General features: G+C 44.4%; 1 protein-coding gene across 1 annotated transcript; it reads left to right on the forward strand.

Moving 5' to 3' along the window:
- The first annotated feature begins 6313 nt into the window (after positions 1-6313).
- Positions 6314-10570, forward strand: LOC148894416 (receptor activity-modifying protein 1-like). The gene is made up of 4 exons (XM_089003358.1): positions 6314-6472; positions 7727-7772; positions 7861-7996; positions 8376-10570. Exons 1-4 carry the CDS (start codon positions 6470-6472, stop codon positions 8599-8601), a joined length of 411 nt encoding a protein of 136 aa, XP_088859484.1. The 5' UTR covers positions 6314-6469; the 3' UTR covers positions 8602-10570.
- Positions 10571-12372: the final 1802 nt, after the last annotated feature.

The raw sequence follows: 12372 nt of genomic DNA on the forward strand, positions 1-12372 counted from the left end.
GCGGAATAAATTGTGTCATTTTGGAGCCGTCATTTGAGTGCAATGAATCCCCGTGGCTTTATGTTGCGAACAAATTGCGCAGCTTGTTTTGCTTTTTGTTTTTAATGACTGGTCTGGTGAAAAAAAGAAGGAGGGCTTAGTTCTCCACTCCTCAGGGGAGAGTATTCCCAGAATTGCAGGCACAAACGTGAACTCATCCGGAGCGAAAAGTCAACGTCGCCCGATGCCGTTTTTATGCTACGGAGACGGCGAATGAAGCAAGTCTGAGCAGGGGATGGACCTGAAGAAACAATGTCTGCCTCGCGCTCCTCACAAACACGGCGGCAGAAAAGGGAAGGTGAGAAGTGGAAAGATCGAGTGACTGACAAGAAATCAAAACATTCGCCGCAGTACTCGGAATAATATGGGATTCTGAAAAACAACAGAATGAATTACCGGGAATCACAAGTCTTGACGTGGGAGTCAAGCGAGTTCTCACACTTGGGTGGGGGGGGGGGTGGTTCATCATGCCATTGATTTGCCAAAAAAGGGGAGCTTCAAAACCAAATGGCCGAATTCCAGATTGGGGCTTTTTCGGTGTGTAAGAAAACCGGAGAAATAAAAACGAATAAGCTCTCGAATTCACCCCTAAAGGGTGCTTCGACACGGACGACTTCCTGCTCAAACTCTGGCTCGAGCTCTTGTGATGCATGACAAACATCCTTCCATCCATCCCACTTTTTTCAGCTTTTCAATGCAATATGCATATCGTGATACCTCGGCTTTCGAACGCTTTAGCTCACGAACTTTTCACCTTACGAACATTAAATCCGCGAGAATATAATCTTGGCATATAAACTAGTTTTCGGCGGACGAACCAAAGCACACAGAGCCACGGTGGCTGGCGGACTAGTTGTCGGCGGATGAACACCAAACCATACGGTCGAACAGCGCCACGGTGGCTGGCGGACTAGTTTATCACACACCCTTTTAGTGCAGACGTGGTTTGCTATTGAGAGGAGTACTTTTGCTATTATGGGACCGAGAAAGACCCCTCTACAGGCTCACTTGTTAAGCTGAAGAGGACACAAAAGAAAATTACAGTTGAGCAGAAGAAGATAATCGAAAAACACCAACGAGGTGTGCGTTTGTGTGACTAAGCGTCCCAGTACCAGTATGTTAAGTCGACCATTGCTACGTGTGGCTAAGGGTGTTTCTGTGTTGTCTAAGCAACGGTCTCAGGCAATAGAAAAAGTTGAAAAACTTCTGTTGATTTGGATTAAAAAAACAACTAGCAGACGCCCGTGTAAGTGAGGGTATTATCGCAGATAAAGCACGGCAACTTCACTCAGATATCATCAAGAGGCAACTACATCAATGACCATCACAAAGGTCAATAAAACGACTTGATTATACAGTACAGTTTATTTCTTTAATTACAATACAATAGCACATAAGATATATTTTGTGTAGTTTTAAGGCTTATTTAGTAGAAATTTGTTTTATGGGGACTTGGGAACAGATTATTCTCATTTTTAATGGTTTCTTGTGGGAAATAAATGTTTGGCAGACAAACTTTTTGCCTTATTCACACTTTCTAGGAACCATTTAAGTTTGTAAGCTGAGGTATCACCGTACAATTTTTTAAGTAGATTGAGGCCTTCCAAGGAGATATGCCATGATACGCTTCACCTTCGTTCAAGGACCATCATAAATCACGCTCAAGTATAGGAAAAAAGCTTGCGGTAAATAATGGTTTGATGACTTCGTGGAGGTGAACGATACCGCAGTGATTATACTGGCAGGCGGCGCGGCGGTCGGACAATCTTCTTCGAACTCCAAAGTACGCCATTGTGACGAATTGTGTTTATCGCGCGATTCAGCTCAAAATAGGAAAACCGCAAGCTCAACCTGAAAACGCGCCGCAGCTTAGAGGTGAATGGTGTGTGCATTTTACAACGGGCTTGCTTACACGTTGGGAATGCCAAATCAAATAAAGTGAACTAAGGACAAACCACACTTTTTCTCAACTGATATCCCAGTTTCGCCGCGTTTTCACGCAAGTTAAGCAGGACCGTTTACAGCGCTGGCAAGCGTCAATCGCCGCAGTTACAGTGAGCGCCATCGGCGGGGTTAGCCCAGGTCCTGACTTTGCTGTTGGTTTCCTCCGTCTTTTCAATCGACATTTTCGCTGTAGGAGCATGCAAGTGGACGCTGAGATGACAAACAAACATGATGCGTTCAAGAGAGGCCACAGAATAAGGGTCCCTTTGGCGGAAAGCGGTGCTGCCGCAACCTTTGGGAAACGTTATTCTGTTGTTAGCTTTTATCCTATCTGAAACAATGCACTACCATCGCCGAGCTAAGTCACCCAGCGGTTTTATTTTCAGACCTGATGGATGCCTATATGACCACATATTTGGGACATTTAAGGGGTCTTTTGAATGAATTTCCACGAAGGAGTCTTTCAAAAGAATTGCTTTGAATTTGCCCCAAATGGGGCATTGAAAGTAATCAAGGCCAACCTCCCTTCTGTTGGATGGTTCCTGCAGATCCCTGTCATGGAAGACGGACAGGATGCACCCAATTGTGACTGCGGTGGTTTTCGAGCAGACATGTCCAGCTCCAGGCTTGGAGGGCCACTGTCCTGCCTTTGAATTTGCCCTAAATGGGGATTTCAAAGTAATCATGGCCCACCTCCCTCCTGTTGGAGGGTTCCTGCAGATCCCTGTCATGAAAGACGTACAGGATGCACACAATTGCGACTGCAGTGGTTTTAGAGCAGACATGTCCAGCTCCAGGCATCGAGGGCCACTGTCCTGCCTTTGAATTTGCCCCAAATGGGGCTTTCAAAGTAATCATGGCCAAACTCCCTCCTGTTGGATGGTATTTGGGACATTTAAGGCTTTGTTCTCTCACAAGCTGATCAATGAACTCAAGATTAAGCCCGGCTTCTATGAAAACCAGATGCCTGGCAAAATGGACATCCACTTTATCGGTGGGGGGGTCAGGCGAAGCGCGTCCAGTTTCTCGCGTGGGATGATGAATTGTACAATGTAATCCCGCGCCGTTAAATTGATCAAGTGCAGAGAGCGCAAGTGAGACGGAAGCAAAGTAATGAGGTAAAGAACGACGCGGTAGCTTTTGCAAGCGGCTGCGCCGGCCGGTATGATGGAGAAAGTGGTCGCGTATGGGGGGTGGTACATGTTGCATCATTTTCGAAAAGCGTGCTGTAGAAGTGAACTACTTCAATGCCATAAGTTGGCCACATTTGACCCTAAATGCAAAGACAGTTTTGCACGAGGGGAGTCGTTTGAATCAATCTCCACGAAGGAGTCTTCCAAAAGAATTGCTTTGAATTTGCCCCAAATGAGGCCTTCGAAGCAATCATGGCCAACCTCCCTCCTGTTTGATGGTTCCTGCAGATCCCTGTCATGAAAGACGGACAGGATGCACCCAATTGCGACTGCAGTAGTTTTAGAGCTGACATGTCCAGCTCCAGGCCTGGAGGGCCACTGTCCTGCCTGTTTTCCATCGGACCCGGCTGCAACACACCTGATTTAGATGATCAGCTCATCAGCCAGCTCTGAATGAGCATCAAAACGGTCCTGATGATTTGAATCAGGTGTGTTGCACCGAGGAGAGATGGAAAACGGGCAGGACAGCGGCCCTTGAGGACCGACTTTGGACACCCCTGTTTTAGAGGGGCTTGCTAAGAACCCCTCAACTGTTCAAATGCCAGAAAACAAAGAAAATTATGCAACTCTCTCAGGTTCTTTTTACATCTACACATCCCTCGTCGTTACGCAGAAATTTGAAAACAAACAAAACAATCGGCCGTGCAATTCGGACATCAGAAGACCAATCGGTGTTTGTTGTGAAGTAACGGCACATGGGTAACCAGTTTCATTGGAGATCACCGAAGGGACAGTCCAGTTTGAACTTGGGTATGGTCTTCTTAAAAGTAAACATCCTGACATCTCTTGCTGCGTACTGACCTCTTCTTCTTTTCCTAAGGGCTTTTCCCTTCAGGGGTCGCCGCAGCGAATCTGTGTCCTCCATCTAACCAAGTTTTGTGCATCCTCTTCTCTCACACCAGCTACCTTCATGTCCTCTTTGACAACATCCATAAACCGCCTCTTTGGTCTTCCTCTCGGTCTCCTACCTGGCTGTTCAAGGCTCTGCCTCCTTCTCTCGAAGGTCCTGACCTCCTTTGCGCTTTATCACCCTCCCTTTTGCCTCTGTCAAATCGGACTTTATTTTCAAGACGGCTTTGATTGCACCCTGACAGAAACTGACCTTGCTTTGACGCTATTCAGTGATTTTCGAGACGTCATCATCGCCCAAAGCCAACTCAGCATTTCTTCATCGAATTACACAAGCTAAAAACCGCCAACCTTTTTGGGTATTTCAACGACAACGACTACAATTGCTAGTTTTGCACTATTGTAGCAGCAGTGCATGAAATATTGTTTTCCCCGAGATTGATGTGCTCCACCAAAAAGTGTGTGGAAAAACAAAGTGATTACGCTGTGGTTTTTCTTAGAGTTGGGACAAGAAAGTGTTGACTTCCTGACTTCCAGAGAGTGGAACAAAACGTTATTTTCTCTTGGAGTGTCTGTTTCTTGTCTTTTCTTTGCAATCTTACTCATTTATTGGCACAATAAGTGTATAAAATGCTATGGGCAAGTGAGAAAAAAACAAAAAACAATATGTCATGATGCACTGACACCCTTTATGATGCTACTTCTTCTTCTTCTTTCGGCTTTTCCCTTCAGGGGTCGCCACAGCGAATCAACGTCCTCCGTTTATGATGCTACTGGCGAGGAGAAAAGCTATTTAAGCATCAGACGATGTTGGCTTAAAATTTTGGGAAGCCCCGAACACAGGCCATGAATTTGAAAAAAAATGGCCAATTACTGTAAGGCAAAAGAAGTGAGATGCAAGCGGGTATTTTGGGTTTCTGGTGTCTGTGGGGGGACAATAAACACCAAAAGATAAGTGAGCTGTTTTTGTCAGGATTTTGTGACTGAGGTCCTTGCAAACATTCAGGGTGCCCCGTTGGTGGGAAAGGGGTGTGATACACAGCAATCTTTTTCGCTGGCATCAATATTCAACAACGCTATCGCCTCTGGTCCTGTTGGCAATACTAAGAATATTGGGGCCATCTAATGTGATCGCAACACTTGGGTGACCAGGTTCTTGATTGGCGACTGTGAGTACAAAAACACACTAAGGCTAACTTGTTTTAGACCCCGATTAATGTCGGACAGACATCGACGAATGTCAGACAGAAAACAACCAATGTCGGACAGACACTGACTAATGACAACAGATTACAGTTCTCAAAGTCAAACTCAGAATGATAAGAACCAATTGGGGGATCAATGATTTCATATGATGGGCTGCTTATTATGTTCTCGCGTACGCGGTAAGAGAAGAGGTGTGAAACCACGTTAGCCCATAGCCATTTATGTATCCCTCCATCCATTTTCTAACATTCTTCTTCTCATCAGACACAAAGGTCATTAGGCATGGACACCCTGAACTGGAAGACACCCAAAACAGGGCACACGTCGACCAAAAACCATTCGCACTCATTCCGAGGGTCAATTTTGATTTGAACCCTCAACTCTGGCTAACATGAAAATGCTTACAGGAAATTGTCTCGATCCCAGTCAAACTATTTTCCCGGACCACGTGAGACCATACGGTAAATGTCACTTAACGCTCTTCTGTTTGCCTCAACTTTGCCTTTAATTCGAGGGCCATGGAAATGTTTTATTCTGACCGCTGGGCAAAAAAAAAAATTCTCCACTCATCAACGCATTATGCCAATGTTGTGGCTAGGTGTTGCTCGGAGACCCACCCACAAAAAAAAAAACAAACGGTCAATAGCCAAACAAGCGTAGAAAGGTATACGCTGTGCTAGGGCGTAAGGATCTGGCGCCACGATGAGTGAGATGTTTCAACTGGCCTTCAGAAAGAACAACCTTTCACACACGCCGCTCCAATGGAGGCTAACAGAAAGCGGCCAAGTTAGGATCAGATTTTCAAGGTTGGAGGAGCCAGATGGCAAGATTTGAACCCCGGAACATTCAAAGTACGATGCCAGCAAGATATCCTCCGGGGCTCGGCGGCTAAATCTGTGTCCGATGGGAAAGACGAGGTGAAGAAGCCCCGACCCGAGACCTAATTCCATTCACGAGATGGGACCGTGCTGGCTTGTTGACACTCGAGTGTCTCTGGGGTGGGGGGGCTAGGAAGGGTCTGAATGTGGAACATGACTTTGGGTAGCATGGGAACGGCCGGGTTCGATGTGGGAAAGGAAGCGGGCCGTTCGTTGCTGTTGCGCAATGAAATCAGCTCTGGGGTGCATCGATAAGACCAGAAGAGCACAGAGGCTGTGACCGCTCGACCATCTGTTGCCTTGCCTGAAGGAAGCATCAAGACATCGCCGCCGTTGCCAGTGAAAACAACGCCGCTGCAAATGGTAGGAACCTTTTTTTCCACATTTTCGCATACCGTAGGATTTTTTCCAATTCTACTTTTGCTCCGGATGTGTCAAATTAAAATCAAGTTGCAACGTCAGCTGCGTTTCACATCTTCAATGCTCGACACTTACAAACGGTCAGAGCACAACGCGAACCGTGCGCCATGAGTGACCATGACGGCACCTGTTTTGGAGGCATCGCATGGAGGTTACTGATTCGCTGTGGCGACCCCTTGAAGGGAAAAGCCGAAAGGAAAAGAAAGAAGAAGCATAGTTACATTTTTTTTGTCATCTCACAAATCTTAGAATAGTTTGGACCATAGACCTACTCGTCAAGCAGTACAGATACACAGCCTCGAACTTGAGTAGATCACAATCAAGTCAATCCAGAAAACATTCACCGTTGAAGGGGGTGAAAATGAGATCGTATGGACAGTTGGAAGTTATGGACTCCAAGCGATGAATCGCTAATCGAAAAGTCATTAAACGTTGCACCTTGATTAGCAATGGCCACCGGTTTCTCAGAGCACATTTTTAGCCCGTAAAACATTTGGCAATGGCCAATCTGAATCCAATTTCTTGTCCGCGGCTGGACTTGGACACGTGCAGCCTGAAGGGAATCGAGGCGCTTCTGAGCAATGACGTGCGTGCTAACCGTTTGCTTTGTTGTTTTACTTGAGAAGACTGGAAGAAGAACGATTGCGATTGTGTCGCTGGGAAAGGTGCATCCGCTCACGATCGAAATGACTGTTGTATATGTTTTGTTTGTTTTTGTTCACTATTGGCTTCCCAGTCGATCTGTTCGTGAATCCTTGGGAATTGCCAGGAAGTCCATGATTCAAATCAACAATCTTCCAAATGATTGCAGATGCTGTGTCTTTATCAACGGTGTGTTTTCATAACAATGTCCAGCATGTTTAAGGAGGAATTTTGAAGCAAAACATCTTTTGATACTTTGGCACAATGAATACCATTCAGGACAGTACAGTTGGGATAGAATGAAAAATAAAAACCAACTCCATCTTGTCGTCGGTTTAGGGTTAAGTTAGGTGGAAGGTTTCTTCGTTGTCCCAAAGAGTAGTCTTATATTTTTTGTAATGTTACTGTTGCATGACTCTTCATGGGTACCAGGTTGGGGGGGTCTTACTTTTAGAGTTTCCCGACCCACTCAGTTGTTTTAAATTCAACTGTCAGACAGAGTTTTTGTTGGTTTTACCGACGTAAAGTGTCCGTTGTGTTTGCTTCTCCCGACAGAGGACGTTGAGTTCCTGTACGCTGGCGTTGGTCTTCTTCTGGTCAGGTATGACGACGTGAACGAGGACAGCGCACATCACTTTTTGCTGGCGGCGACAACCGATGTTTTCCAAACGTTTTTTGGTATTCTGTAGGGTCATCGCAGACGTTGATCTACCCGTGCGACAAGGACATGTTTGACAGCAATGTCCGCATCTGCCGGTCGACTTTCAACGAGAGCATGGAGACAAGCGCCTACCGGCAAGGATGCGCATGGCCAGCTGTCAAACGGTAACGTGGATATTCTTGGGAGTCGTCTTAGGGGGTGGTTGACGGGGACTTGGACGGCGCCCGCCAAGGGGCCTCGTGCCTCTCCAATTGCCTAATGGGGTCCTCTTAAGGGCAGCAGATGGAAGAGGTGCTACATTTGTTTGAGACAAATTTGAGTCTGCTGTGGCTAATCCAACACGATAAGTCTTGAGTTCAGGTTAGATCTTTTTGCACCGGGTCTTTTGGTGATTTTCAGCTTGCGATTTCATGATCTATATCAACCTCTGCGCAGATTCAGGACATCCCTGTCCACCTATTGCCGCGTCTCCGGCCGCAGGATTTCACATATCGAAATTCTTGAGTTGATACCTCCATGGCGAACCCTTGTCTTGCTTTGCAGCATCTACTACGATCTGAAACTCTGCGTTGATCACTGGGCCAACGTCTCTTTGTGTCAGAGTCGCAGCTCTCTGGTGGACGACATCTTCAGGGAAGTCCACGGGAAGTACTTCGCTTCTTGCGGGCAGGTCCGGGATCCGCCAGTCGGCACGCTCCTCGCTATGGTTACGCCAGTTACTGTGGCTACACTCCTGACGCCGCTTCTGTTCGTCAAACTGGGCATGTGAAACACGGACGTCCACGACAGGCTGAAGCGGAATGCCGTACCACCCACGTGGTTCATTGATGACCGTCCATCTTGGTCAAAGGATTTTGCTTACATTCCGCGCAGTTAAATCAAGTGTCAAAAGCGCGTCTGTGGTGAGTCGAATGACAAGAAAGAGGTGGCGTTGTACATTATTGAGAATGCAAGCGTTTCAGATGAAACGCAACAATTCATTTCGGGTTTGTTTTGTTTTGTTTTGTTTGGTGCCGGGATGACACATGCGGCTAATGTTTTTGTGCCTTGGTTCCCATTTTGTAATTTCTTGGCTTGTGCCAGTAGCATACATCAAGTGGCCATGCGTGACAGTTTTGACGTTTCTTGGGGGTAAGCGATTTAGTCCTGGCACGGGTTTGTCGACTTTGTTTTTTCTTTTTTAAAGGATGTCAAACATCTCCTCATTGCTGGGTGTGTCATTCTGTACATCGGCGTACAGTGATACCTTGGCTTACGAACGCTTTAGCTACCGAACTTTTCACCTTACGGACGTTGACTTTGCGAGAATACAATCTTGGCATACGAACTATTTTTTGGGAAACACACGGAGCGCCACAATGAGTGATGTGTCGTTCGCTAACGAGCCTGTTCTCTGAAGTGAACAAAGAGAGCTGAGATGGAGATGGCAGCTGAGTTTTTTGTCCACTATTTCCCGCCCCCAGTCTTCGGTTAAAGCCGCACGTGATTGGTCAAGATCCGTGGTAGAGGAAGGAGGGGACACACGCAGCAGGACACACACACAGCAGTGAGGAGGAGGGGGGTTAGAGTGCTCACAGCGTGCTTGTTGCATGCTGTGAGCACACAGATGACAGATAGCACACAAAGAAAAAACAAAAGTGAAAAAGTGAGAAAATGGATAGAAAACACAGTGAAATTTGGACTGGTTTCAACTTAATTGATAGTTCAAAGGCAGAGTGTAGAATGCAAGGTTAAAATATCCCAGCAATCAGGCTCCACAAATAACACGCACAAGCCATCTGTACAATTTGAATAGAAAAGACAAGCAACCTAACCCGCTATTAATGAAGTTTCGAGTGTGTCTCCCTGCATCTGTTGCTTTTGCAATATCACAACTTCCAAGATGTACAACCCAGAGCTCGAGACACTTTACGTAAAAAGCTATCCATTCCATCAAGCAATCAACGACCATCACAAAGGTAAATAAAATGACTGTATTATACAGTACAGTGTATTTATTTAATTAAAATACAACAAGACATTTATTATACATAAAATAAGGTATATTTTGTGTAATTTTAAGCCTTATTTAGTACACAATTATGTTTTATGGGGACCTGGGAACAAATTATTCGCATTTTAATAGTTTCTTATGGGAAATAAATGTTTGGAAGACAACATATTTGCCTTACACACCCTTTCTGGGAACCAATTAAGTTTGTAAGCTGAGGTATCACAGTATTTTAAAATGTGGCACCACTTTTTAAAGTTGCCGTCATGAAAAGCCAAACGCGATCATCTCCCCGAGCCTCGAGACCATCCAGACTTGAAGAGATCCCTGCACGAGTTTGCTTTTCAAAACACATTTAGTTGCAGTTTTTGTGTGTTTGTTTTATTGTCCTGCATATATTTTTTTGCCGAGGTCTAAACCATTTTGACGTGTGATTTATTAGTTGGTGCGATATTGACTATGAGTGGGATTAAAGAAAAGCTGATGAACCTTCCCGTCGCGGGAATGGCGAAAACACAAACAAAACATTTTGACATCAACCAAAGTCACAACAAACCAAAACCCCAAACAGTCCAGAGTCTTCTGAACAGAAAAATCTCTTGGCGTGATGACCAATAGGAGCCACGTCACATGCTCTGAATGTTTGAAATGCTTTTATTTCCAACAACAAACATGTCAAATGATTTTATTATGACGATATGTCAATAAACAAAATAAAATTGAATACATGTAACAGATTAAAAGCTAACCGGCTAAACGCTTCAACTTTTTGGGATGATGAAACTTAAACATTTCCAAATCATTCGCTAAAATATTTCCTCTTGACCTTGCATTGCATCGTTCAACATAATAAGAAATAACAACAAAAAAAAGCTAATGTGGAAGCGATTTCTTATTTTTGTACAAACATGTCAAAGCTAATGAAAGGCTGGGAATTTACAGTTCAAAGGTCAGTTTACCCAAAGAGAATTCTTACCATGTTAGGCCGGACGTGTTTGTGTAAATGCGAATAATCATTCTTATTGCGAGCAAATATTTGAATACACTGAGTGCTGATTCATAAAAAGATTGGCCCTTCACTTCCGGGTACTTTAAGGGGAGTGGAGGGTGCGGAATGGGGGCAGAGATGCTTGGTTTTAATGTCTTTCTGGAGCTACAAAACAATCCACTTCAAGGACAACCGACGCCTCCAGGCAAGTTGTGTCGATAATTTGTAAAATCACTTCAAATGACTTCTCCTGAGCGTATTTTACAATGATTTCACCGCATATAGCTATATTTTACGTTTTAAGACTCACAGTGAATATTCAGGAAGTCTTGTTTTTGAGTTGGTAACGATTCCTGACGTCACGTCAGGAACACCCCTGACCGAGAAAGCAACACACAATGCATTTTGGGTACTTTGTTTGGTCTCAAAACTTTGTGTTGGTGGCAAAATTAGAAGGAAAACACATAAATATCGCGTTGGCGAATCGTTGTGTTGCACCAAGACTACTATTTGAAACTAGTTGACACAAATTCCCAGCAGACAAATGATCCCATTTCCTACGGAGCTTGGGCGCCATTTTCTGCATTTTCGGGGAACTACAATGGAGTCCAGAAACCTCAAAATGATCCGGAAGGACTTCTTTAATCGATTGCAAACATGTATGCTTTCCTCTTCAGAACTATTTGAATCATATTCATGACTGGATAAGTAACAAGAAAGCATCTTCTCCAAATCTGAAGCCATTGTTTTGATTGTAGAGCAAGGAAAGACGTCCTGGCGTGACATCACGCACAAAGGGGCGGGGCCTTCTGAAACAGTAATTTTGAAATAGTTTTGGGACACTTTAACTCATTGTTATTGGTGTTTTGCATTTGACTAAAAATATCAGCCTGCGTGTTTTGAGTATCTTAGATGCTATAAAACGTTTTTTCTGATGTCAGTTAGGAAAGAAAAAAAAAAAATTCGCGGTTGTCCTTTACATCTCAGTATTTCTCCCGATTTTGACCACAATACTCACAATACTCACTTTATGAAGCAACTATTGACACAATAAAGACAGTTCATTTGTAAGGTGAAAAAAAGAAAATGTAAAAAAAAACTAAATACATTGTGATAGCAATTGAATATTTAAATAAACAATGAAAGCCTTTTGTGTTTAATTTACTTCAATTTGACACTTATGTAACGCTCACGTTGTTTTAACAGGCACCACAGAGTCGCGAGTACGAAAATCTCATTTCTGCAAAATCTCATTTCTGCAATTTAACATGTATAGCTAATGTTAATGCTAGTCCGGAACAGTTGTGAAAATCAATAAATTACATACCTAGTATGCTAACCTCTTTGCTCACAAAAAGCCCAAGCCGGCTTTAAGTTTATCTTTGACGCCATCGTGCGCGCTGTCCAAATTATTTCGCCGTGGGGGGCCTTGGAGGGGTCGCAATCAATTTCTCCTTCGAAACCATTGCAACACAAATACACTGTAGTGATGTGTCGTTCGCGAACGAGCCGGTTCTTAGAGCCGGATATAGGAAGTGAACGAAGAGAGCCGCTTCCTAACA

The sequence above is a fragment of the Hippocampus bargibanti genome, linkage group LG08, assembly GCF_051943395.1.
Source record: "Hippocampus bargibanti isolate YZ-2025 linkage group LG08, ASM5194339v1, whole genome shotgun sequence".
Classification (NCBI taxonomy): Eukaryota; Metazoa; Chordata; class Actinopteri; order Syngnathiformes; family Syngnathidae; genus Hippocampus; species Hippocampus bargibanti.